The sequence below is a fragment of the Corylus avellana genome, chromosome 1 (genome assembly GCF_965113065.1).
Source record: "Corylus avellana chromosome 1, dhCorAvel1.hap1.2, whole genome shotgun sequence".
NCBI classification, from domain to species: Eukaryota; Viridiplantae; Streptophyta; class Magnoliopsida; order Fagales; family Betulaceae; genus Corylus; species Corylus avellana.
The window spans coordinates 41,580,147-41,607,667 of record NC_142490.1 but is presented as its reverse complement, the minus strand read 5'-3'; the positions used below and the strand labels follow the sequence as shown (position 1 = coordinate 41,607,667).

The 27,521-nt window shown below is 37.1% G+C and overlaps 3 protein-coding genes across 4 annotated transcripts; 1 reads left to right on the top strand and 2 right to left on the bottom strand.

Annotated features, from left to right (window-relative positions):
- Positions 1 to 276: 276 nt before the first annotated feature.
- Positions 277 to 2,423, bottom strand: LOC132170544 (mitochondrial succinate-fumarate transporter 1). The gene is made up of 2 exons (XM_059581556.2): positions 1,818 to 2,423; positions 277 to 893 (listed from the first exon to the last, which is right to left on the bottom strand). The coding sequence occupies exons 1-2, from the start codon at positions 2,229 to 2,231 to the stop codon at positions 357 to 359; spliced, it is 951 nt and encodes a 316-aa protein (XP_059437539.2). The 5' UTR covers positions 2,232 to 2,423; the 3' UTR covers positions 277 to 356.
- A 7,901-nt stretch (positions 2,424 to 10,324) lies between these two features.
- LOC132172062 (Telomerase activating protein Est1) lies at positions 10,325 to 17,309 on the top strand. 2 transcript variants are annotated; one of them, XM_059583496.2, is made up of 6 exons: positions 10,325 to 10,589; positions 13,007 to 13,141; positions 13,244 to 13,846; positions 14,000 to 14,122; positions 14,236 to 14,444; positions 15,021 to 17,309. In XM_059583496.2, the coding sequence occupies exons 2-6, from the start codon at positions 13,079 to 13,081 to the stop codon at positions 17,047 to 17,049; spliced, it is 3,027 nt and encodes a 1,008-aa protein (XP_059439479.2). In that variant the 5' UTR covers positions 10,325 to 10,589; positions 13,007 to 13,078; the 3' UTR covers positions 17,050 to 17,309. The 2 variants fall into 2 exon arrangements, with proteins under 2 accessions (XP_059439479.2, XP_059439478.2); XM_059583495.2 differs by having other exon boundaries at positions 13,002 to 13,141.
- Positions 17,310 to 17,788: 479 nt separating this feature from the next.
- LOC132172063 (ruBisCO large subunit-binding protein subunit beta, chloroplastic) lies at positions 17,789 to 25,844 on the bottom strand. Its single transcript, XM_059583497.2, has 15 exons — positions 25,686 to 25,844; positions 22,554 to 22,805; positions 22,326 to 22,451; positions 21,898 to 22,035; positions 21,580 to 21,675; positions 21,213 to 21,455; positions 20,869 to 21,103; positions 20,546 to 20,715; positions 20,349 to 20,426; positions 20,193 to 20,264; positions 19,961 to 20,065; positions 19,697 to 19,789; positions 19,512 to 19,604; positions 18,722 to 18,845; positions 17,789 to 18,623 (listed from the first exon to the last, which is right to left on the bottom strand). Exons 2-15 carry the CDS (start codon positions 22,791 to 22,793, stop codon positions 18,610 to 18,612), a joined length of 1,827 nt encoding a protein of 608 aa, XP_059439480.1. The 5' UTR covers positions 22,794 to 22,805; positions 25,686 to 25,844; the 3' UTR covers positions 17,789 to 18,609.
- Between the last annotated feature and the right edge of the window lie 1,677 nt (positions 25,845 to 27,521).

Here is a 27,521-nt window from a genome sequence, read left to right as displayed (position 1 = left end):
TTTGCACTCTGGTCCATTCATGTTTTAACAGGAGATCTGTGTTGAAAAAATTAGGAGATGTAAGCAAATCCGTAACAAAGGGTGCCTGATTCAACAATGTTAAATGATTTCTAAAACAGAGCATGTGAAATAGCAGCCAACAATTTTACCTCCAAAAAAGGCAAATATAAAAGTGCTGAAATATCCATTGTGCGTGAGATTAGTGATTCCCGCCCCACCTGCCCTCCGCCTCTTTTTTGCGCCTCCAAATTATTGATACAATCATTGACAATGGTGTTCAATGTGAAAACAAGTTCTCCACTTTACACTAGCAACAAAACTGAAAACCAGTACAGGCAAAACAATCTGAATGATTCCTACAAGGGTGCACTACGAAGATATCTCCTCTCATACAAACCAGTCACTTGGTCAGCCACAGCCCACATTATGGCTTGGCCGGGCGGTATCCTCATGAGCCGGGGCAGAAGTCCTTTCCACAAGGCACGAAGCCCTTCCTCCACGTATATTGTTCTTATGGCATGGATCATACCTTTGTACTTCAACACACCTCCCTCTCGGGTTTGAGCCATCAACCTTGTTTTCACGACATCGAAGGGTCCAGTACACACGGGACCTGCTGTACCGGCAAGAAATCCTGATATCATAGACTGCCATGGTTGGAGGACTTTCCCATCACCTTCATGTTTCTTCCACAAGAGGACATCAAAAGCATTTTTGGCTGTAAACATGGCAGCCTGGTTTGTCCCATTACGCATCACAGTCGGAGCAGCCCCCGCCCAGAGACCACGGAGGCCTTCTTCCCGGATGATCATGCGAGCACAGTGCACAGGACCCTTATACTTCAGAAGCTCAGGGCTCAAACCTCTCTGTTGCTGCAATCTGATCTTGACCACCTGCACCAAGTAATGCCCAATTTTGTCATAGAACAGAGAGAATGTAGATAATGCGTGTGAGCTATAACTCTAATCACTCCACCCAACTACAGAAAGCACATTCACATCACCAAAAGTACTTTTTTTTCCTTCGAATTTTGATTCTAATCACAAGCCTTTTAAGCATGCAACAAACCATATCTAAGGGATTATGCAAACACAAAAAAAGTGCTCAGAACTTTCAAATATCACCCTTGGGGCAACTTAAGTCAATCTCCAAGCAAATTACACACATAATGTTTTGGGGAAGTGCTTGTGACATAACAGAGTCAGCAATTCTACATTTGAACCTAGTACATTTGTCAGAATAACTTAAGGTCTCACACATCTTAATCATCCTAAATCATAATATCAACTGCAAATTATGTTCCGATATATCTCAAAGAAGCCAAGGAAGAACAAGAAATCATGTGTCTTAAATCACGATTTATCCCAAAAGCTTAACTTGAGCTTAAGCTAATAAGAAATTGTGAGTGTGGCTCAAACTTACGACTTCTGTTCTAAAACCATGTTAAATTACAACTAATTTTAAAAGCTAAAGTTGATAGGAAATGATTTAATCATTTAATTAATATTTCTAATGGTGTGTGAAAAGAGAGACTTAGAAAACATAACCAACCCCTGACCAAGTAGAGTTCATGTGCAAGGAAAAGAGGAAGTTCAATAGATGCGCCTCAATAACATGTATTATAATTTATAGGTATCACAATTCAATTACTGGCCTCGAAGAGTATAACAATATTTAGCATTTCGATTATCAAATCATTAACCATTTGGATCTTTGGAAGCAGGAGAGAAATTGAGAAGGCTGAAGATAATCAAGAAAGAGTTACAATAATCTAGAAATGAACAACTAGATTGAAATCAAAAGCATAACGCACCGACCTCAAATGGCGTAACGATCACAAGAGCCTCGAGAACCCCGGCACCGAACCCGGAGAGCAAGCGCGCTTGGTTGCTGAGCTTCCCAGATGCGGAGTCCTTAAACGCACTCTGAAGCATCGCATTGGACCACATCCGAAGAGTGTACTTGAGTGTCAAATGCGTCGCAAAGGGGGTCAATCCCTTCCAGAGAGCCCGCACGCCCTCTGAGCGCGAGATCGTGGAACCGCAGTGGATGATGCCCTTGTAGGTCCCGGACCGGTCGAGCTGTAGCCTGGTCTTGATGACGTCGATGGGCTGAAGACAACAGGCCTCCACGACCCCGCCGAGCGAGCCCGATATGGCTTTCATGTACGGTGGGATCGTCTTCTTGGGACTTTGTTGCTGTTGTGGCGGTTGTTCTTCTTTCATGGTCATTGTTCTCTTCGATTTTGGGGTGAAATTGAAGTTCTAGGGTTTGGAATTTGACGGACGCAGAGAGAAGAGGAAGAGACCTGTGGAGGTTCTTTCTCTTCCCTTCCCTACACCTGAGTAGTCAGGAGCTTTTCTGTAGTGGTTCTCCTTACGCAAGAGGCGGCACATGCGAGCAACGAATGAACATGCGGACAATTGGCTGCTGATCTGTACAATGTACCACTATTCAGAGAAAGTCTTGTGGTCAATAAATGACCCATCTTTGGCCCATAAAAACCTATGTGGCAAAAGCCACATCATTTCGTTTTAACAACAAAGCCCAAGGGCCGGCCAAGGATAATGCTGCCGTAAGTTAGAAAGAGGGAAGGCTTGTTCAATTATTCTATTAATTATTATACATGCAACCAAATCAACTCATCAGCAAGTCAAAATTTCTCTTGCATGCAATTTAATTTTCTACAACATGTTCTATTCTGTCCCAAGAGGTAGTTCAATCGGTTGGGACCACACTTAATGAAGTGGAGGTCACTAGTTCGAATCTCATTCCCCTCTTGTGTGGACATGTCAAAAAAAAATTAAAAAAAAAAAAACATGTTCTATTCTGTCATATTAAGCAAAGAGAGCTTTAGATATTTTCGTCATTTGGAAACCTATCAGAGATAAATCGTGAAAATTTGAGTTGTGGCTCACCTTGATTTCGGAGAGCACTTGAATTGGAGAGAGTGATGAAGCCGTCACAGTCGGCTCTAAAAAACGAACAACGCCGGACCCAAACCACCCAAACGCCGGTGATTTCCGCAGGACCCAAACCAGAGATGGAAGTGCTCAGAGAGGGAGCGGGAGCGGCTGAGAGGGAGAGGGAGAGGGAGAGGGAGAAAGGGAGAGAGGGGTGGGGATCGTGCGTGCACTGACAGATGAGAGAGAAGGTTTATTTTGATTTTGAGAATTTGGCAGCTCTCAGAGCATCTCCGAAAAGGATGGAGATCCCGGCAATACTGGAAAAATTGTCCACCAAATTGTTTTGAAATTCTGATCATCCATTTTTATTTAACGGTCGCGGTTCTACTGTGTGTTCCACTTAATATAAAATTAAATAATAAAAAATAAAAATAATTATTAAAAAATATAAGATGGCGGAACCACCTTATCGGGGGTGGCCAATTCAGCCTTGCCACCCCCAAGGGCCAGTTGGAGGTGGTTGGAGCCACCCCCATGGCCCCAGAGGGTAGCCCTGGGGCTATGGGAGTGGCTTCAGCCACCCCCAACCGGCCCTTGGGGTGGCCGAACCACCCCCAAGGCTGAATTAGGGTGGCCGGCCACCCCCTATGGGGTGGTTCGGCCATCCCATATTTTTTAATAATTATTTTTATTTTTTATTATTTAATTTTATATTTATTTTTTTAAAAAATAATATTATTTTATATTGAGCGGGACACATGACGAAATGGTGATTGTTGGATGAAAATTGATAGTCAGGATTTCAAAAAAATTTGGTGGGCAATTTTCTCACTATCGCCGGATATCTCAATCCCTCCGAAAATAGGCAAATCCTTCATAGTAATTAGATTTAATTATTATTAACCTTTTTGTTTTTTTCTTTAGCAGAATAATTATTTTTTAATTTTTTCTTCTAGTATGAATAGTAAATAAGCTACGATAAAATAATAATAAACTTTGTTTATTATTATTTTTCTCTTCATTTTTTTTCTTTTATTCTAAAAAGAGAATCTGTTAGAGTGTATATAGAGAATTTGTACTACTCTAAATAGTAGAATGGAAAATATGTTAGAGTGTGTATAAAAAAAATAAGTAGCTAAAATAAAATATTGTACTTTTTCAGTAACTATCATGTAACATCTTGCCACGTAGACTTTTTCGAGAAAAAAAAAATAGAGTTTTTACTGCACTATAGAATTTTTTTTAAAAAAAAATTAATTTCTTGTAAAGCATGTAACGCATAATATAATCACATAATGTGATAGCTAAAATACTTAAAATGTAGTGCTCATAATCACAAGTAAAAGTATGAATGTACATGGTAAAAACAATTCATTATAAAATCAATTATATTGTGTTGATGGGAAACTCTACTTAACCAATAAAAAATTTTGACTGTAAAATATATTTCAATACTATTGATATATATTTTACTAAATCCTTTGCCTACAGCTTGTTCATCCATATCACATGTCGTACAGCTTTTCTGATATTTTTTAAATCATCCTCTTGATTTAAGGGTGTCTTTAAAAAGACCAATTTTTATGACTTACCAGATTTTTTTGCCGATGCCCCCCATTTCAAACTCCAATCGTAGAAAGGATTGCAGACTGCCACTGTCATGAGTTCTATAATTACTTGTGTAAATCCAGCAGATATTGTTTGGTGATATTTATAGTGAAACATTGAAAAATGAAGGTGGGGTTTTGTTGTAGACGAAAAGGTAAAGCTTATAGCTAGCCTTCCGGGTTTGTGAAATGAAGTCAAGACGCAAAACATCTAGAATTAGGGTTGAGAGCGGTCGGTAATGTCGGTTTTAGGTAAAAAAATTTTATTTTCGCCTTTCGAACCTACAATGTCGGTAAAATCGATTATTTTACTGATTTATTCTGCCAAATTTTATTTTATTTCGCATTTCGAACTGAATGGCGGTTGGTAAAGTCGGTGTCAGTCGGAAGTCGGTGTCGGTAATGTCAGTATGTGAAAAAGTGGCAAATTTGTCGATAAAGTCGGTCAGTAAAGTTGGTTTGGTTAAAAAACCCCTTCTACCTACCGAACCGAAAAATTAAAAATAAAAAAAATCATGCCGCCTATTGTCCGCCTTCTAGTTGGTAACGGTCAGTGTCGGTCGAAATCGGTTGAAACTCAATTGGAAGTCGGTTAGTCTATAATTTGCTCAGCCCTAACTAGAATATGGGTATGAGTAACGTGTTTTCCATCGTCAAGCCTAAGAGTACTTGTAATGGCAGGAGACAATTAGGGGATTTATAGCACAGCATGCAGCTGATTTATGCGCGCAGAAGAAAAAGATGAATAGGAGTATGGACAGATATGCTATTGATTTTCTGCAGAAAGCTTAGAAAAGATGTTAATTTGTGCAGAAAATCAGCCGTGCCAGCTACTGGATGAAAACAAACAAGAAGCAAGACAGCAAAGGAAAAACGTGAAACAAGAGACAGCAGTCGATCAGCAGAGATTCTACCAAAAGGAAAGCAGTGCTTTCCTTTATCTTGGGCAGCAGTAGCAGATGTGTGGGCTAAAAATACTTTAGCTCACACAGTCACACATACTTTAAGACTGATGAAAGAGAGTAAAATCAAGCAGAGAGTAAGAGAACCTTCCTTTAGCTCTTTTTTTACTGAACTCTTTTTGAAAAAATAAATACGAAAAACATGAACAACTTTTTGCCTTGCATTCAATTTTCTAACGGAAAAAAAAAAAAAAAAACTTAAAAATGAATTTTAAGAATTTCTCTTTCTCCTTCATATCCCTAGAAACAAAAGAGATCCTTTTGTTAACAGGGTAATTAATAGAATCTATTGAACATGATTGTGGATCCGGATCATCTCTAGTCCAAAAGGATTGATATCCGGTCTTCTAGTTATTTTTCTGAGTGTTAGAAGTCCCACATTGCCTGGGTATTAAGGAGATTGGCCATTTATAAGTTGAGGGGAAACCTCAACTCTTGAGCTAGCTTTTGGGTTGAGTTAGGCCCAAGATCCATTTCTAACATGGTATCAGAGCCTAACCCAATTAATTGGCTGTGGCCCACCGGTCACCCATTGTCGCACTATTAAGGAGATTGGCCATTTATAAGTTGAGGGGAAACCTCAACTCTTGAGCTAGTTTTTGGGTTGAGTTAGGCCCAAGATCCATTTCTAACACTGAGAAATATTAGGGGTCAATAAGTTTCCTATATTTGGTCTGTCTTCTCTTACAATCAACCATTAAATTTGTAGGGTCCACCATTGACTCATGTGGTATCTACATAAGTCTACAAATCCAATGGTTGATTGTAAGAAAATATAGGCCAAATATAAAGAATTTATTAACCCTTAACATTTCTTCCACTAGTCTCACTGGGAAGCAAATAGCTTCTGTGCTTCTGCTTGAAGGGGGGAGTTTCGGCTGGGTTTTAATACGAGGGAAAGGAGAGAAAAGACAAGAGAAAGTGGCGAGGAAGAGAGAGTGACAGATTCTTCATGAAATTGCTCTGCGTGGCCGCACAGCAGACGCGTGAAGACAGAGTCACGGTTATTCTGTGGTTTTTTTCTTTTCACCTACAAGGTAGCTGCCATATTTGAAAGAACGAAAGCTCTTGTTTTGCTTACCAGTTCTGCCATTTCTTTTTCTTTTTTGCATTTTGGTTTTCTGAAGCCATTTACGGTTTGTTTTCTTCTCCATTCCTGCAAAGGTTTGTTTGTTTTCTTAAGCTAATTATACCGTTTTAAAATCAAGACTAAGGATTAAACAACAGTCCAAAATAATTGGTCGCCTCCTCTCATCCTTTGCTTAAATAATAATAATAATAACTGTATTTCCTTGCAAGAGAAGACCCAAAGGCCTGAAACCTGAACACCTAATGCAATTAGTGTTTAATTGATATGCCTCATTCCAACTCAATCAAGACTAATATTTGAATAACATATATAAGAAATACTTCTGTCTCATCTATAGCAAACCCTATTTGATGAGGCCGGTGAGGGTCGCAATGATGGTTTTAAAAAAAGATTTAGATTTTTAGATAACGTGATTGAATTTGAGTTTTTCATTTAAAAAAATTAAAGCTATTGCACAACATGCCATACGTCGAACATTAGATGCCATCCATTTGAAAATGAATTCTTTCCGCCATTGCCAAAATGACACATGGATCTATTCAAAATTCATCCCAAGAGCCCAATCACTTTAAATTACCCACTAATCAAGTTCATCATCTTTAATTATATGCTTTACTATACTTTCATGATTGATTGTAATGGGTGATTATATATTGAGGCACTTCCTTTCGATACTAGTCAAAAGTATATTTCAACTTGGTCTCCCATTGGGCTAGGCCTGCTAGGGTTCAGTTATGACTGAACCTATTTGAGATAGCGATTGGAACCCCCTCATCGTCTAACCCCCTTGAAATATTGATTCTTCAACGGGTACGGACTACTATAATAACACACATCCTTCCTGCTTAGAAAGAAGAAAAAAAAAAAAAAGGAAGGAAAAACAATATTGATCTAATCTCAATTACAATGTTCAAACATGCATAAGTAATAGGGCATCAACATTACGAAAAGTGCTACACATACTCTTATTCTCAAGTGCACACCCATTTACGTAGCATTTAAAATTATCTTGAATTTTAAATTAAGGGAAGAAAAAAAATCATATTTAGTTTTTAGGCTTTCGTCGAATTTAGATTTAGTCATTAGGTTTTCAATTTCAAGAAAAGAGTCTTTAGGTTTTGCCGAAATTTAAAATAGAGTCCCTCTATCACTTTATCATCAAAATTAACAGTTTCTAATGTATCACATATGTCTCATTTGACATGCCAATGTCCATCTCAACATCCCAATACAATTCCAAGTGAATAGAACCGAAGTCTTTTATTAATATTATGAGTTTGCTATTTAAGTTATCAGGTTTTGTGTTCTCTTTAAGTTTCACCTGTCAATTTGATTTTTTCTTTTTCTTTTTTTAAATAACTTAGCACTTATTGACATGGCATTGTATTTGGGTGTTCATGACATGTCAAATTGGTCGTTAACTTCAACAGTATAGTGACAATGAGACCTATTTTAAACTTTGGCAAAACTTGAAGACTATATTTTTAAAGTGAAATGCTGGGTGATCTCTTGGTGTTCTTCTTGTATCCTCATGATCCTATGTGAAAATTATTTTATATAAAATAAAAAAAGAAAATACTCTTATTTCTCTCACTTGGTTTTTATAAAATAATTTCCACCTAAGACGAAAAAAACGTAAGGATAAAATCTAGCATTTTCAATTCTTAAAATTGAAAACCCGATAACTAAATTTAAATTCCTGAAAACCTAAAAACTAAATATAGTTTTTCTATAAATTAAAAAATAATTTTTTCCTATCACATCAATAAATACATACTTAATAACTTAAAGTATGAATTAATTCATAACGTTTCTCTTTCAAATCAATTATGGATTGGACCCCAAATGTGCAAATGAGTCAAATGCAAAGGACAAAGGGTGGGAAGATAGTAGAAGAAAATATCTCAACCGTTACATTGCGAGCTTAACAAAGTGGAATTACCCTCTACTGATGTAGAGACAACTATTCTAGCTTTCCCTTAGCCGTCAAAATTAGAATCATATCAAATGCTTTGCATTTTCACACAAATCTGAGGGAGTAACCCAATCTAGCGGCTCTGAAGTAGGGAACACACTTATTGTACTCTACGTCCACCTCACTGGATTGGACAAAAGCATTTAAAGAGCTTTGAACCTGGCTGGAAAATATTCAAGTCATGTACACCTAATAACTACTGCGTAGACCCACGTCCACCTGATTTCTTTGACTTATTGCAATTACTAACTCCATGATTTCACTATCTATTGGTATAACTGACGGCCAAGATGCTCCTGTTACCATCTATCAGATAAGACGAGGGCCCGCCAAGTGGGACCCTGGCGTCATCAATCATGTCCATCATGCGTACACGACATCATCTACAATTCTATATGGAAGCTTCACATGTCCCTCGAAGGGACCCATCCTGATTTATTTATTTATTTTCTTTTGAAACTAAATTTGTCGTGTGAAACGTTTCTCCAACTTTTCAAGATAACTTTTTTTTTTAACATGTTCGCACAAGAGGAGAAAAAAAGATTCAAACTAATGACTTCTATTTTATTAGGTGTGATCCCGACCGATTAAGTTACATCTTAAGGACCCAACAAAATCGTTTGAATAAAAATTTTGATCGATTTTTAAATGGTAGTTTAATCAGTTGGGATAACGCTTTATCAAACAGAAGTTATTAGTTCAAATTTTTTTCTCTTATTTATTTATTTTTTATGTAAACATGTTAAAAAAATTAAATTAGAACAGTCTCCTATTTTCTCTTTTTTCTGCTTTTTTTTTTCTTCTAAATTTTATCCGAAAAAATGTAAAAAACAAAATTAAAAATTAAAAAAAAAAAACTTGAAAATGCTGAGTAACATTTTTCTTTTTATAATGAAAATATTTAGGCATCATTTCACACTATGGTCTTATAATTACTTCAAGATTGGTATTTTTATAATGGTAAAAAAATTATTAATTCAATATGTAAATTTTTTTTTTTTGTTTTTTCTCCTTTTCCCAAAAGAGAGTGTTAAAGAGCTATTTCTTTCTACTTAGTGTAAATTTTTAGATTTTTTTTTTTTCGAACTTGTTCTAAATTTATATAATTTTTACATACATTTTTAATAAAATATGTAATTTTCATAAGTATTTTGAACACATATTAATTGAATATATTGAATTAAAAAATTATTTCAACCTCATTTAAAAAAAAAAAAAAAAAGCTTTGTCCGTGTAAATTTTAAAGGGATTATTTACAATGTCATTTCAAGTAATGCTTTTAAAGGCACTACTTCAAATTATTCCCTTTAATCTTTTTTTTTTCCATAAAAGCATCATTATTTCACTTATGTTTCAAATTATTTCCTCTTTTCTTTTCTTTTTTTAATTTTTAATTATTATTATTATTATTTTTTTGTGAGCAGTGGATAATACTAAATAGACAGAGACAGAGACTCGACTCCCAACTACCCACAAGTGCCACGTTACTATGCACACGTGTGCAGCTAAGCCCCTTCTACAAACCAAAACAAATCATAATTTGAACGGTGATGAAGCATGTTACGTAGATTAGAATATTGTCTTATATATAGTACCATAGCAATCCCAGCACAAAGATGGCGTTTAGCTTGGATTACAAGCTATTCTATGCAATTTAGTCAGAGATCACTGATGATGTGGGATCACTTTAAATTATTCTCTCTATTTTTTCCCATTTTATTCATTATAATAATATGATTTATATTATTTATTACTACAAGCAAACAAAGATTTAGAAAATGAGATATCAGTCGTGGTCTGAGGTCCATCATCAGCCACCTTTTACTTTGTCTGTTTCACAACTGAACCTGCACAGGTAGCTTAACTCTTTGTTGCTGCTTCCCTTCCCCGCCTCTCTCTCTCTCTCTCTCTATGTCGGTGTGACTCTTCTCCATTTGGGTGTTTTTCCTTGGCTGCTTTGGTCTCAATTTCTGGTTCAAACGTCAGTAACAAGTTACGAATTTTGAGGGGGCTTTGGTGATTGAAGTTTTGTCTGTTTGTGTTCGTCAGGTACTTCTCTTCTAGCTTTTTCCATATTTCTGATAAAGTTCTCTCTTTTTGATCTTCAAAGATCAGAAAACTTTGTTTGATGCTTAATTGGTGTTTGTTTCTTTCAGTGTTGATGTTTGTGCTGGTGGTGTTATTAATCTTCTCATTTCTGACTTCTAATTCATTTGGGTCTTTCTATTTATTTGTTTTGATGATCTATGGCCGTAACAAGTCGTGTTTGGTGCAAACTATGTATGTATTTGGGCAGCACTCAGTAGAGAATGTTTGGTGAGCATAGTTGACTGATTACTCTGAAACTTATGGGTATCTGTTAGATTAAGCAATTCTTACTTTTGGACCACTTTAATGCTTGTTTCGAGATAATGATTAGGGTTACCAGTCGCATGTCGGGTATAAGACTATATAAGTCAACTATAGCCCAAATCATTTAATTAAACAGATCAGGTCCCTAAACACTAATCCGCTAATTTTGTGTCATGTCTATGAGTCACGTCAACAATTGCAAGTGCTAATTACCGCATGTTGGGTTTGGGTTTGGGTCCGGGTTCGAGTTAAGGTATAAGTATAAGACTATATAGATCAATCGTAATTCAATCTATTTAATTAGGTGGGTTAGACTTCTAAATCTAAACCCACTAATTTTGTATTGGCTTTGCGTCAGATTTGCAGGTTATGTGAAGGACTGTCGGCCTTAATAATGATGCAGGTTGATTGTCTGCTTAAAACGTCAATTCTTCTAAATATAATTACTGCTGAATTTTATTTAGCAGAACTCAATTAATAGTTGATTGCTTATTGATTTCTGGTCCCCAATATCGTTGGAATTGATTATTGATATTCAACTTGGGCTGGATTGTGTGATAACTCTCTCTCTCTCTCTCTCTCTAAATTTTTTTTCTTTATATGCCCAAGTTGCTCGAATTATCATTCAAAATGGGGTCTTTGTAGCAGTTTGGGCAGTTTCGATGACTCTATTATATAATGAGATTAAGGATTTTTTTTTTTTTTTTTTTTTTTTTTTTTTTTTTTTTCTGTTTAGTTGGTCAGAAGAAAAAAAAAAATTCCATGGTGATACACCATGAAAATTCTAAAACGACTCCAATTATCACCTACTCACACGTCTAGGAGTTTTACAGAAAATATCCAGAAAACAGATCTAACTTAGCAGTTAAAAAATCAACCAAATACTGATATGAAATATGCAATCAAGAACACAGAAATTTGGTTACGAAGAGGAAACCATTTAGAGAACTCTCTAAATGTAAAACCTCTCCGGGGCAGCCAAACCCAGGAAATCAATTCACTATATAGAAGAATAAGGAATACAAGAAGAATAACAAAACCTTTGACTCTTCCTTGCACACGACAAGTGACCCACTTGACTTCTACCTCAGTAGCCCTTTCCAGAACATCTGGCACGATTCTTCTAAAAGATTTCCTTTCACCGGAACTCCGATTGGCTTCACGTATTTTCTCTTCAACAATAATCTAGAACAAATTCTCTCTCTCTAAGCACCCTGATTTTTGCTCAATAAAATACGTACTTGTAAATGTAGCAAAATCGTGTTTAAATAGAAAATAACCCTAATAAGTCACCCAGGTCCGGACCCTGTAGATCTGAGGTCCGGACATGCCTCATAAAATGCACTTTCGGGAACTGGGGTCCGGACCCGGGGAATTGAGGTCCGGACCCTGCTTGAAAAATAAAGTTTCTGGAAATGGGGTCCGGACCCGGGGAATTGCGGTCCGGACCCGGCCTGTCCAGTCTTCATCAACAACTCCGATCGATGGGCGTTTGTGGTCCGATTGAGCTGAAATTTTGCAGGGACATTCATAACACATGAATCTACATTATGAACGGTGGAGATTGGATTCTGAGCATTCTATATCAGTGTTTGAGCCATGAACAGTAGCATATGCATTTTGGAACTGAATTAAGCCAACACAAGAACTAACACACCACACTATTATTAGCATTCTTTTGCAATAATCAATCTTTTGACAATTATTAATTTTTCTATATGTAATGATATCATCCTGAAGAATGACGGTTTTATGATATCTATGCACGTAAATGCCCAAAACCTCACAAAAATAGTTTGCTTAGGTTGCTAGAAACTATAAGATTTACTAATATATCTCTGCTCATTTTACCCTGACAAACTTTTGTAGTTTGAAATTGTTAAATAATCATGTAATTTGAATATTTTTAGGAGTTCCATGTGCTCTGTACATACCAAATATTCAAGAGTCTAAGTCTTGTGCATGTGTATGTGGCTTTTAACTGGAGTTTTGAATAGATGTGAAAAATCTTACGAATTTGATGTCATGCTAATGGTAGTTTTCTGCTTTTTAAGTAGTTGATGTGTTTGTATTGCTCTCATACCTGATGATGACATGATCAACTATCAGGTCAGCTTTAACGTAAATTTACTTCATTCGCCTCAAGAAGACAACGTACCATAGGAGAATTTGTTTCGACTCTAATCATGACTACAAATTCACTTATTCCTTCCAAAGATCAGAAAGAAAAACAGATTTTTCTCACTGAGGTAATTATTTGAAGCTGCATTTTTATTATTGTTCAATTTTTAAGTAGAAGCTTCCTTACATCATCTTTAAGGTCCAACTTTTGAAAATCATGGTGCTTTCAGGTTGGTAATACAGAAAAACAGTTGTGGACATTGATTTATTCCAAAAGTCTATTGCACCCTGATGTTCAAGACTTGTACCGCAAAGTCCGTTCTAGTTATGAGAAAATCATTCTAAATGATCATGAACTGGTGCAACTTCAAGATGTTGAATATTCCTTGTGGAAACTTCACTATAAGCATATTGATGAATTTCGTAAGACAATAAAGAAAAGTTCTGCTGATGGAGAGAGCACAAATTTAGTATTGAAAAAAAATGCTGGTAATGTGCAGAGAAGTGGTGACAAGTGTATAGTAGGATTCAAGTCATTTCTCTCTGAAGCAACTGAATTTTACCAAAATTTGATTGTGAAAATCAGAAAATGCTATAGCTGTTCAGAAGATTCCTTCTTGTATAAAAAAGGTGGCACATCTACTTCCTTTGAACCTAAGATGCAGAAATGCCAATTTTTATGCCATCGGTTTTTAGTTTGTCTTGGGGATCTTGCTAGATACCGAGAACAATATGAAAAACCCGATGTTCAAAAGCATAACTGGTCAGTTGCAGCCTCCCACTACTTGGAAGCAACAATGATTTGGCCAGATAGTGGAAACCCCCAGAATCAGGTATTTCCTATTATGCTGTTTCTCATCAAATCACTTCAATCATCTGATCTATGCTCACTCTTTAGGAGTCGTTAGAATATGAAATTTGTATTGACAGTTTTAAGTGCTTCTATTTTAGTTTTCATGTGTGTAACCAGCTTTGGTCATTTGTAGTTGGCAGTATTGGCTACATATGTTGGTGATGAGTTCCTTGCTTTGTACCACTGTGTAAGGAGTTTAGCCGTTAAAGAACCTTTCCCTGATGCCTTGGATAACCTAATTTTACTCTTTGAAAGGGTAAGACTTGATTTTTTTTCCCCATTTGTGGCTTTAATTTTTATCCTCAACAGATTCACTCCAAACTTGATTTTCTATCTTGGCATATCTCATGGCTTGTTATGATCTTGCAGAACAGGTCATCTCATTTGGGTTCCCTTCATGGTGAGGCCAACTTTGATTTCTTAAAACCATTTGAAAGAATCAATGTCCAGTGCAAATTACAATCAAGTGAAGATTTCTCAAATTGCAATATGTTGAAAGCTGAACACATTTGCTCCGTGGAAACAGACTTATGGTCTCTTCTTATCAGAACTTTGAGTTTCTTTTTCTTAGAATCCAGGTACTCCTAGCAGATTAATAAATAGTGTGGTTCCATTGTGGCCTTTTTTTTTTTAACATGTCCGCAAAAGGAGAGGGAAATGGGGGAGAGGGATTTGAACTAGTGACATCTGCTTTATGAGGCATGGTCTCTAACCGATTGAACTATCCCTTAGGGATCATTGTGGCTTTAATTATAGGGTTATTTATATTTTAGCGACATGGGGTTTGGGTTGAATTTAAGTTATTAACCTGTGGTTTCAAAAGCTGCACTTTGCTCATATCCTACTGTTTCAGCCCTAAATTGATAAATTCACATGTGTAAATCATGTGCCTCAGAGAAAAAGTCGTGAGAACACATTTATAGTCTCATTACAACGACAACAAAAAGAAATTACAATTAGATTTTAAAAAACAGGTTGGCACAGAAGAGGAGCTGATCTGTTTCCCCTTTTCCATGATTTTCTGTATATCTTGATCTCTGATATATGTAGAATCACTCCAGGCGCATCTTGCTTCTGTATAGCGGGTTGCTTTATTTTGTTTGTATGAGAACTCATGTTTTTTGCTGTTTTTGTTTTTGTTTTTAATGAGGCAGCTTGGAGGAATTCCCTTGTGCCTTTGCCTCTGCTATGAGAGGGTTGGATGCTTTAATGGCACTAGATGATACAAAACTAAAAGCTGCATTGGAATCCTATGAGTGTTTGGATTCAGCTAGAACAGGCCCTTTTCGAGCCCTCCAAGTTGCTTCTATTTTTATCTTTATCATAGAGAACTACCTAGTGCATGGTTCACAAGTAGGAAGGTCCAAAGATAAAAATGATAAGGAACAGCTTGTCTGGACACAATTTGCAATGGCTGCCACAATCATTTTCATGGGTCGCCTTGTTGATAGATGTTTGAAGGCTAGTCAGTTGGATCTTTGCCCCCTCTTACCAGCTGTGCTTGTATTTGTGGAGTGGTTTGTGGGCATGCTTGATCAAGCAAAAACGTGTGGGGTTGATGAAAAAAGTAGAAGTGCCATCTCTTACTTTTTTGGTGTGTTTATTGAGCTTCTAAACCAGTTAAATGTTGAATGGGGTGAAGGCACATCTCCAGATAGTACTTCTCTGTGGGAAGACTATGAATTGAGGGGCTTTGCACCTGTAGAATGTGCGCATGTGTTTTTAGATTTTTCAACTCCTTGGGAACATATAGACAGTTTTGAAAGTGGGAGTGAATGCCGTGCTCACCGCATTATTAATGCTGCAATGAAGATTGCAGAAAAATCAAATGACTCTGGAAGTTGGATCTTCTATGATAAATTTGTAAGAAAATTCTACATGGGAGAGTCAAATGAATTTCCAGATAGACAAAAATCAGAAAAGGCCAATTCTGATCTTAAAGTCGAAGAGCCAAACCAGCATATTTATGAAGCCACAGAAGAATGTGAGGAACTGATCCTGAAGACTCCAAGTAACCCCCATGTGATTGGTAAATCGGTGGCCACAGAAGAGGAAGAAGTCATTCTCTTTAAACCTCTAACAAGATATAACTCAGCACCGCTTTACAGTTCTGTTGCCATGAATGATCAAATGTCTCTGAAAGATTCAGGGGATGAAAATGGACCTTCTGATGAATGCTTGCGCCGAGCTACGTCACTACTTATTGCGCAAAACCAGGCCGAGAGTGATCCTTTAGCCTTCCATGCTGGTATAACTAATTTCAAGTGCAACGTGTCATTCAAGCATCAGGAGCCTCTGGTGAAGGATCCAACACCTCACCCATCTTTAGAAATCCCCATCTCTGCTGGGCCTCCCTCGCTCAGTGCTTGGGTCCTCAATAGAGGAAGTTTGAGCTATGATAGAGAGAAAGGGATAGGAAATGGTAGTAAGCATAGCTTGGAGCCTATAGAGGAAATGCCTTCTACATCCTTGAGTGGTCTTTCCATCAGCGAAAATAGGGATTCTGTCATTAGTTCTGAGCATGAATATGCAACCACCAATTACTTGTCTCCTACTTACTCGCCTCCGACGCCTTCTGCTCCTTTATTGCCAGATGATGCTGTCTGGTTTAGTGGCATTCAATCTAATTTTTCCAACCGCACAACCTCCGGGGGCATTGGCCAAGCTAACAATTTTTATGGTGCATCACAGGTACTAGGTACTTCAAATTGGAGTGCTGCTTATGTGCCTCCTGATTATGGTCATAGTGTCCAGGGTCACCTGAATAATCACCCACCTTCACGTCAAATGACTTCTTCTGAATGGCTTCGTCAGTACAGAGAAAATCACAATCTTGGGCAGGGCAATAATTATATATGGCCGGTTCATTCTTATGCTCCTGAGAACCTTGGAAACTTCCAAGATCATGAAGCTTCCAAGTTTGGTGTTTTTGATCGGTGGGGAAATCCTATGGCTTACAAACCAAGTGTATATATGGAGAGCCCTCAATTGCAACCTGCTTTGCCTCTTGTTTACAGTGCAGATGATCACACAGAGAAGCTGTTTCATGGTTACCAAAGGCCAAGCCCCTTTGGGTGTGGTGCTGTGACAGAGCCACAGCCACTTTTGCAGTATCTTAAAGAGAGAGAATGGAGACTCCAGCAAGATCCTACCCCGAGAGGCCCTACATATATGGGAAATTAGAAGAACAAAGGTTAACCATTTCATACTTGCAGTCCACTTGGGTGCATGAATTTAGTTGCATCTTCATCTTCAGGCAACATGTTAAGTACCCGATGGAGCTCGAGATGTCGGATTAAAAAAGTTTACATGTATGCATGTATATATGTACATAGATGTTTTTACTTTTCCTTCTGAAAGAGGAGGTTTGAAGAAAGACTGCAAAAGTGTCAAAACTTTGCTGCTGTCAACAATTTTCGGAATTCAATCCACACATTCGCTCACTGATCAAACATGATTTGAAGCATGTGTTGAAAGTTTCAATTGCTATGAAACTTAAAAAGGAATGATCATGATTTAAATTGACAAAAATGTAATTTTGAAAACTTGTTGGAGTTGTGGACGTTGAAATACAAAGAAAAGGCAGTGCAGGCTTGTACCCATGAATTACATTTGCCGTGACAATTTTGCTGACCTAAGTATACGGCATGAACCATCAAGGGTGGGGTGGTGGTTCAATGGCCCAAAGAAATTTTTAAGTGGTTAAGTAAATATTAGGGTGTGGTTTGAATCTCCGCAATAGAAAAACCCCAATTAGTATATACCACTATGGTTCCCATTAATGTCCTAGTGGGGTGAGCGGTTAAGCTATAACTCGACTGGTCTTGAAAGTGCGCCTACGGTTTTCACCGTCTATGTCCCTCCTGAGCAGTCCCCCGCGGGTTGGTACTACTATAGTCACGCTCAAGTAAAATAGTCACAATTGATCTCTCCCTCCAACCTTTTGTTGAATATTAAAATATAAAGTAAATAAATAAAAAATAAAAATAAAAAGTATACTGCCTGTAAATTGAACACTAGCAATGGCTGAAACAGGAGTTTCGGCTTCCCTGTAGTCTATTTGAAGACACTTCCATATACAGTAAATTTTAAGCTGCGAAATTCATCTCATTGTGTTAAATCAGAGCCCTTCGGCTCACACCAATTCCAAGATTCTTTCTATAGCCGATTCGAGCTCTTCTTCCGCAACATTTGTCTTTCCAAATATTTCTCACCTTATAAATCTGCCAAACTCCATGGTTGTAGCCATCTTTTATGAATTTCTCAGTTTCTTCCTGCTCTTTGGACTGATCATTTGGGTATTGTGGATGGCACTCTACCATGCCCAACTAGAGTACTGCATAAGCTATTCGATGTGGATCCTGATTATTCCCTTTTAATAGTATTTGGCTGCACTTGTTTTCCTCTTTTCTGTCCTACCTAACAAAATACACGGTGCCATGTCATTTAAAATTTTGGGTCTCACAAGATTTATACACGCATGCAAGCTGATTAGCTGATATGGGAAAAAAAAAATTACATGAAAATCACCAAAAAAGCATTCGCATATAGACCCAACGTTGAACATGTAATGGCATTACTCTTTATTCTTTAAGCCTGGAAAATATGCCTCACTCCAGCGAGCTAGCCTCACCAGAATCTTATGTTTTACTGGCACATAAATAATTTTACCAAAAAAAAAAAAAAAAAACCCTAGCATCTCTTTGGCTACCACACAGGTTCCACCTTTGTCGTCAATCCACCTTAGTAGCCGTATCCTGATGCAACCAAGAAAGAATCAAAAGGCATGAATGAGAATTTCAAAGGGAACAATGGTTGGCAAGAGTTAGAATTTCAAATCAGCAAAAGTAGAGACCTGAATTGTCCATGGGGTTCCCAGCAGGCACTGCTTCAGGCTCCTTGATTTCAACAACTACACAATCTGACATCAAGAATGTTTTTGCCACCGAGGCTGCATGCTCAAGGCAACACCTGACCACCTGAAACATCAAAAATGCACAAGCTTCCAACTTAAAAATGTTTCACAAGTCACTAAACCACCATACATTTTATTATAACCCACTTACAAACTAACTAAACCAAATCAACCACACATTTAAGATGGCATAAATGATATGTCAAAGTGAATAGTCACTCTATTACCAACAGTTTTATGGTCTAACCATCTTTTCTATTTCTATTTCTATTTCTATTGTTATTAACAGAAGATAGAAACTTTCCTCTTCAATTGTGGTGCACAGGTGCACGAACACAATCTTATGAGGGAAAACCAGCAGGTCTCCAAGACCCTGACACGGGGTAATTTCACCAGTTCCAAGGCTAGTAGCCCAAAGCTAGGAACTATTTAATTGTTTCGATTACTCAAAATGTTTCAAGAGTTTTCTGAGCTGTAGAAAGTGTATTTTTATCTTTCTCAAGTAGTAATCCATATGCCAGAGAGACGCACCAGCACATATTTTCCAAATCAGACAGCAAAACTCTCTACTTACACCTCAACACCTGGTTGCACTCGTAATAAATTATACTGGTATTCTATTATAAATTCACTCAAAATTTCAACTAAAGCAAGAGTCCCAAAGAAAACATACGAAAACAGTCCAAAACCATCTTATGTTTTTCTTGTTAAGTTCAATATGGTCACTCACCTTAGTTGGATCAATTATTCCCGCAGCCATTAAATCTTCGTATTTTCCAGTTGCTGCATTATATCCATATTTAAAGTTGTCGCTGGAAAGCACCTGAAGAAAAACAAAACTTCTAAAGTCAGTACATTACAGTACAATGTAAAAGCGATTCATCACATACCACAATGACAAGAAGGATGATATACCTTCTCGCTAACCACACTTCCATTAACACCAGCATTCTTGGCAATCAATTTCAAAGGGTAACTCAAAGCCCTTTTGACAATATCTGCTCCAACCTGCAATTAATCCAAAAAGCTTGAGCTCAACGCATTCTGTTTGACAGCTCAAAGAAAATGATGCATTGATTTAAATTCAACAAGATCTACCCAATTCAAGACTTCAATTTCTTTATGAGACTTTCACAATTTTCCAAGTCCCAAGACTTGAAACTTCAGTAAATAGCTTACCTTTTCTTCATCATTGTCGAGGCTGTCCTTGATGGCATCCACCTTTGATGCAAGTCTTAGCAAGGTGCATCCACCACCAACAACAATACCTTCCTCAACCGCAGCCTGAAAATCATTCAAATTGTAAACTTTGATGCTGCTTCTGCTTTGGTTATAGCAGAAAACCCAACAAGAACTTACCTATGATATTGAACCTATTTGTACTGGTATATTTTTAATCGTGATAAATTACCTTTGTTGCATTGAGAGCATCTTCGACTCTCAGTTTCTTTTCTTTGAGCTCTGTCTCAGTTTGTGCACCAACCTTGTGTTCAAAGGAAATTGATTAGGCACAAGATTATTATTTACAATTACAAATCACCTTTACAACCAGTAATTGGTAATTTACCTGTATCACAGCAACACCACCTGACAATTTCGCAATCCTTTCATTTAATTTTTCCTTCTCATAGTCTTGCTCTGCAGCCTGCATGAGCATACCATTTTAATTAGCCTAAAAATGAACAAAATGAACCGTGCACTCACTAGTTGTGCATGCACGAGTGGGTCAGAGAGAGAGAGAGAGAGAGGATGAGAGATGTATACCTCAATTAGATTTCTAATCTGTGCAACTCTCTTGTTTACTGCTTCCTGTGTGCTTCCATCACCAACAATCGTAGTAGTGTCCTTGGTAAGCACCACCTTAGAAGCATGACCGAGAACCTCCTTGCCAACTTTGTCTAAGGTAAGCCCCACCTCATCTCTGATTACAGTTCCTACAAGCCAGAAGAAGAAATCCCTCAACAACGTACAACAACAATAGTGAAGAAGAGTGCACCAAAACACTTGAAAATTAATACAAAAGCAACCAGCAAAGAAGAGACCAGTGAAAGGTCAAGCCAAAAGAGAACATGATGTGAACAACTGACCTCCAGTGAGAATGGCAATGTCATCAAGGTATTGGCTCTTGCGCTCTCCAAAACCAGGGGCTTTAAGCGCAGCAATCTTCAGAGCTCCTCTAAGCTTGTTCACAACCAGAGTTGCAAGAGCTTCTTGTTCAATGTCTTCTGCAATTATCAAAACTGGGTATCCACCTTTAATAGCTTCCTCCAGAACGTTGATAAGATCTCTTGCATTTGTTATTTTCTTATCAACAAGAAGCAACTGCAATTAAAAAACAATGGCATCAATTAGCAAAGCTGAGATGTATTACTCCCATGATAATACTTGCAGGTTAAAAGAAATAACAGGTAAACTCTAACATAATGCACACCTGGCAATTTTCATATTCAACTGCCATTTTCTCACTATCTGTGACAAAGTAAGGTGAGATGTAACCACGGTCAAATTGCATTCCTTCAACAACATAGAGGCTATTCTCAGCACTTTTCCCTTCTTCTAGTGTCACCACACCCTTACGACCCACCTTACTCATGGCTTCAGCTATCATATTTCCAACTTCATAGTTGTTTCCAGCACTAACTGCTGCCACATCAGCCAGCTCACTGTCTTCAACCTGCAGTCCATTGCCGTTATACATTATTTAAAAAACTGATTGGACCAAGAAAGAAGAAAAATAAGATGGGATGGGACAACGATACAAACACTTAAAACCAGCAACAGAATTAGACAAACATTACCTCTTTTGACATCAACTTAAGCTCAGACACTAGAGCTTTTGCGGTCTTCTCAATACCTCGAGTAATTAAAACAGGGTTTGCACCAGCTGCCACCACCTGAAAATTTAAATCATTCATGAGGTGATGAAAAATAAAAGAACAAACTTTTGCAGTTTTCTCCATATTTCAACTATCATGTTCCTAAATGAGGAGAGAGAAACAGAAAGTAAAGTAAAAAAATCGTATTATGGTTTTCTGTTTATTGTGGTCTCTTTCAGGAGTTAAAGTCGAGAGTTTACAGATTTCCAACAATGCAGGGACATTAATCAAAATACAAACCTTGACACCCTCAGCAATAAGACCTTGTGCAAGAACTACAGACGTGGTGGTTCCATCACCAGCCAAATCATTGGTCTTGGCAGCTGCTTGTCTCACTAACTTAGCACCGATGTTCTCAACTGGGTCCTCCAACTCGACCTTAGAGGAGACAAACCAAAATCCATCAATATCTTACACTAGCTGTAATTAGGTGTACAAATGATAGGGAGAACAAAAATTACATACAAGAGAGAAAATTTAAAAAGATGAATAGCACAACATAAAAAAATATTCTCAGCATAATTTCATTAGACATATCTACTTCAGTTGATCCTTAGATTCAATAATAATTGAAATCTAACACCTAAATGTTCCAACAGTAAAAGAATAAGGCCTTCTGAAGTTCAATAGACAACCTTGGCACTATAAACAACAGATAGATGGTATACCTCTTTTGCCACGGTAACACCATCATTGACTATTTTTGGGGAGCCATATTTGCTTTCCAGAACAACATTCCTGCCCTTTGGACCAAGGGTAACCCCAACCAGATCTGCAAGCTTGTTCACACCAGTCTGAAACAAAACGAGAAAAAGATTTTAGGAAGTGGCGGGGAAACCAAAGTAAAAACTTCTCCCCAATAAATCAACACCCAACTGTGTCTTAGCTAGACTCACTTGCAGTTTCTTAATAGCTGAGCCGTCCTTGTTGAAATGCAATTCCTTTGCCATGGCACAAATCTTGGGAGAGCGATTTCTTCGTGACATCACATTCTGTCTCCTAACAAATGAACACGAAGAAATGGAAGCAGAAGATGACAACTTGTCCGAAGGAAGAGCAAATTTCTTATCCATAACATGGCAGTTAGGAGCAGCAAAGGAGCCAATTGAAGACATGGCTGTAAAAGTTGATGCCATCGACTCGAAAAGCTGAAAACAGTGACCACTATTTAGTAATCTCAAGCATATAAAACACAGATACTTAATCAAGAGAGCAAAGAGAGCACTGCGACAAATCATTCGAGAGATTCGGACATTTTGGAATGTTAGCAACAGGATGCAGGATGCATACTTAATTTCATTTTTTTACAACTTTGTAACATCAAATAGTTTGAACAAGTGATTTCAGCGGTCATTAGCTTGAGCTTACATAAATAATTGAGTTTTCCACATCAGAACAAATATACGCTAGGGCTCTAACAAATTTCACAGGTGAAAAATAGAAAGAATGACTACGATTCTCCTAGAATATCAAACACCAAAATTTCCAATACAAGTACTAATCGATGGCATAGTTGAATGTTTCCACTTAATTAACCATTAAAAATAGTCATACATATTCATGAAATTCTCATTTTTATTACGAAAATGAAGCATTTTCAACAAACACAAATGCTAGTCATAAAACACCAGAAGAGATCAAGAAACTAACCATCACATTCAATTATCTCAATTGAGTGGCAAAGCCACTCAATCCCCACAATAACTCCAGGAAATTCAATCTCATTTTAGCACACCGTTCAGAAATGAATGCCACCAGAAACTGAACCATGCCCGCATAATTCCTGGACATGATTACCTTTTTCCACTAAACTCTTAATCCAACAAAAACCCACACCTTTTTTCTCCTCAAAGAACAAGGGGAAGAAGATTTTGAACCAAAATGTTATTCATAATTCTCAATCTTTATTAAGAAAATGAAGCATTTTTTATAAACACAAATAGCAATGAGTCATAAAACACAAGAAGAGATTAAGAAACTAACCATCACGTTCAATTATCTCAACAAAAAAGCAACACCAACAGGAAAAAGAAGGGTTGGGTAATAGCATCTAAAGGGAATCTGAAGTGCTTATCGAGAAATGGTGATGGCGAGTGTTAAGGTTTAGCGGGGAGGATGGAGTTTTGGTAGGGCTGGAAATATGGGTTGGCGTGTCGGGTCGACCGACCCGCCAACCCATTAAGGGTCAACCCCAGCACGACCCATTTAGTTAAACAAGTTAGACCCCTCAACCCTTACACGACTCATTTAAATAAGCAAGTGACACGACATGACTTGTTTGACCCGTTTGATAAACATGTCATGTTGGGTTGACCCGACATGACCTAGCCCGCACAACCCATTTAATAAACAGGACATATTGGGTTAACCCAAACACGAACCGTTTGACCCGTTATTTGATCAACTCTAAAACAAATCACAATTAGAAACAAAATGAAGTAAAGTAATGTAATCACAATTAGGACACTTTGAGATAGCACGTCAACCTTAATGGAATACCGGTCAAAAAAGAAAACCAAAACTGCAATGCTTAAACAAGGTAAATGCCAATGATAAACTCAATAATCAGTGGAATCTGCTTAGTCTGCATCAAGGGCATGTAAGGAAATAGGAAAACAAAAATAATACTCCACTTTGTGTCTCAAAATCTTTCACTAATAACTACATTCAGATTGCTAATCCCAAAATTAAAAACAAAAAACATGTGATTTCAGCTCTCAGTCTGCTCCCTCAGCCTCCAGATAGTGCTCCTAACAGTAACAGCACTTGCAGTACTGCCAACTTCGAGCAGGAAACAACAATTAGAACCTTCAACTAAAAACGTATTGGCAAATGACTAACACGTGACCATGAATTAGAAGAGATTTTTCATATTTAATGCACAAATTAAGATCATTTAAAGTAATGCTTTTAAAAGATCTTCCATCTTATGCGTCATATCACGTTTCCATGGTCAATAGTATCAGGTTGTTTATCTTTTCTTAAAAGGAAAATCCTAACAGCTGGCAGATTGAGCAAGCAATGAAATGCGGTTGGAATGTAAGCTATGAACATCTCATACATTTCTTGCTCAAGAAAAGCATTAAATGGCTTTGATGAAACCCAACAAACGATAACTCTGTGGCTGATGTACTTGTGCTGGCCTCATTTGTATTCCAATCTACAGCATATACTGATGCTACTAAACACATCCATTTCAAATAAAACAATATGGGTTTTTTGCGAAAGTCTATCGCCTTTGCTTTGAGCTAGGGCAGAAAAACTGTGTCACCTTTTAACTATTCTTAACTAACATTTTATTTTGTCCCCAATACCAATTTGTAAATTAACACTAAGTCCCAAACTACGAAACCAAAACAGACAACAAAATGAGACATTTCCAGAGAGTTTTAAACTCATGAATCACATGATCACCAGTATTTTTTTCTACAATGGGCTCTTCAATTATTAGGCTCGTAAATCCAATCATTAGACCAAAATTGCAACAAACTAGAACAAAGTGAAACAACTATAAGTTCAAAGTTAATGCTGATTAATCACTCCAAAGAAACCTAGAAAGAAGTCCCTTGTGGAAAGAATAAAATTTTAGATAAAACAGACAACAAAACGACCTATGTATGTACGTGGATTTTGTTTCTGAAAAAGAAAGCAACCAACATTCCATCTATCATGTTACAGAATCTTGACCATAAGACATCAACCAACATAAGATACCCCTCACATTTTGATAGGCACATTTTAACCGACGAAAGAAAAGTACTACTTCACAGAATCGCCATTAACATGCTGCTCCCACACACACATCGAAATAAAGAACGGAAATGACGCAGCCGTGGCAAGTGAGAGAGAATCCCCAAAATATCTTTCTAAAATTATATAGCAACCAAAGCTCAAATGGTTCAGTAACTGGGGCAACAGATTGTAAATTGTTGTCACAGAGCCAAAGGTGGAGACTGATATACGATTATATCATCTATCATTTTCAAAATCCTATGAAGAAACAGACCACACAAATGACAAAATCGTACCTTTTCAGCTTTTCTTTTAGAGAGTGAACTTGTTCGCGGCGAACTTCTTCACGGCGAGAGAGAGAGAGAGAGAGAGAGAGAGGGAGAGCTTAGTAATGAAGAATAACAGACAGAGAGTGAGAGAGAGTGGGATAGAAGAGGAAGACGGCAGTAGTAGAATATCCCTTACTAGGGTTTTATTCTTTTATTGTAAAAAAATAAAAGTAATCTGATTTTTATTTTAGTGACTCACTCGGTTACTAACCGTTAATCGGATAATCACAGTTTTGGGTTGACAAAACTCCATAACCACCTAATAAGTAGTGGGCGGCAGTCGATAACCGTTAACCGTTTACCATAATACTATATCAAAACGATGTCATTTTGGTGTTTAACACCAAACAACATTGTTCTTATAGTCTACAAGCCTCATCACCACTGTTGTTAGAGCCACTCGCAAACCCAGTCTTAATGATGCCAATAATTTTTGAAACCCTAGCACCATATGTACGCCATCGTGGCTAGTCAAAGCTTTGTCTATTCACGTAAATTCGTTGTCATAGTTTCTTCGTTTTTTTGTCTCGATTTTGGTTCTGCATTGAATTAGGATTCTAAAGTAGGGTTTAGTTTGTGGTTGATAGGCAATTACACGATGTGGTTTTAGCTTTAATAACGGCTAATTAGCTATTATTTTAAAACCTCTAACCACCTAAAATAGTGTAGTTATGGTTATGAAAATCTATTAACCGTCTAAGGTGGAGCGATTAGCAATTATAAGCAATAAACTGCTAATCGTAACCACTTGTACACCTCATGTCCTAACGAGTCTCAAACTGATACACAATACACACCCTCCAAACCTAGGCTTTGCCCTCACCAAGACAAGCTTCTAACTTCTAAGTCTAATAATGTCATATGGGTTATGACAAACGAAATAAGGATTAAACAAAAACTTGTGTTGTACTTCAATAATGCTAGATAAATGCTAATAACTGTATCTTCATTTCACCTTTATCTCACTGAGTTAATGCCATACTGTCCATGAAGCTTTTTTTTCATTATTATTAATAAGGGTTAATCTAATGATTAATGAATATTGTCACGTTATCCTAGTGGGATTGAGATGGGATGAGGGTGTGCTTATAAGTGCAACCATGTCTAATGGCAGTGAGCAATGCTATATACTACACTTCATCTCACCTCCATTTTATTTGGTTGTTATGGCAGTACCCATTAGCATTTTTTATCAGTTGTTTAATATATATATATATATCTATATATATATAAGGTTGATGGATGCTTTCACACTAGTCCAATAAAATAAGAGAAGTGCTAGAAAGCCAAATAAATGAATTTAAAAAAAATTTCAAACTGATGTGGCAAGGGTTTTTAAATTTTTTTTAAAAAAATATAATTCTCTCTCTCTTGTCTGCCACTCACGGCCTGCCACGTCAATTTAGAAATTTTTTTAGGTTCATTTGTTTGGCTCCCTAGCACTTCCTATAAATATAAGGGCGTCCTATTTAACATTATTTGATGGGAATGTACACATCAATTTTAATAGTATTGATTCCCATAGTTGTTGACCAACATTCTTCAAAAAATTCAAATAATGTAACCCTACAAAGGATTAGATTTTTAATATTTGCTACGTGAATTGCTACTTGAATTGTAACTAGGAAAACCAATTTTAGGGATCTTTCATCTTCGTATGTTCTGCTCCGCTGAGCTATAATTTTGAAAATTACCAATAATTTTTTTTTTACTCCTTTTCTTTTGTCACAAATAATGGGATTATTTTATTTTATCTATGTCTTTACACAAATAAATGGGATATAATTCGAGTTGTTAGTTTAT

Coding starts and splice junctions, on each gene's coding strand:
- LOC132170544 (XM_059581556.2), bottom strand. CDS start 2,231: ATGACCATGAAAGAAGAACAACCGCCACAACAGCAACAAAGTCCCAAG. Junction 894..1,817: donor TGATCGTTACGCCATTTGAG/GTCGGTGCGTTA, acceptor TACTTGGTGCAG/GTGGTCAAGATCAGATTGCA.
- LOC132172062 (XM_059583496.2), top strand. CDS start 13,079: ATGACTACAAATTCACTTATTCCTTCCAAAGATCAGAAAGAAAAACAG. Junction 14,123..14,235: donor TAATTTTACTCTTTGAAAGG/GTAAGACTTGAT, acceptor ATGATCTTGCAG/AACAGGTCATCTCATTTGGG. Junction 14,445..15,020: donor TTCTTTTTCTTAGAATCCAG/GTACTCCTAGCA, acceptor TTAATGAGGCAG/CTTGGAGGAATTCCCTTGTG.
- LOC132172063 (XM_059583497.2), bottom strand. CDS start 22,793: ATGGCATCAACTTTTACAGCCATGTCTTCAATTGGCTCCTTTGCTGCT. Junction 22,452..22,553: donor CAGCTATTAAGAAACTGCAA/GTGAGTCTAGCT, acceptor GTTTTGTTTCAG/ACTGGTGTGAACAAGCTTGC. Junction 18,846..19,511: donor GAATAATTGATCCAACTAAG/GTGAGTGACCAT, acceptor TTGATGTTTCAG/GTGGTCAGGTGTTGCCTTGA.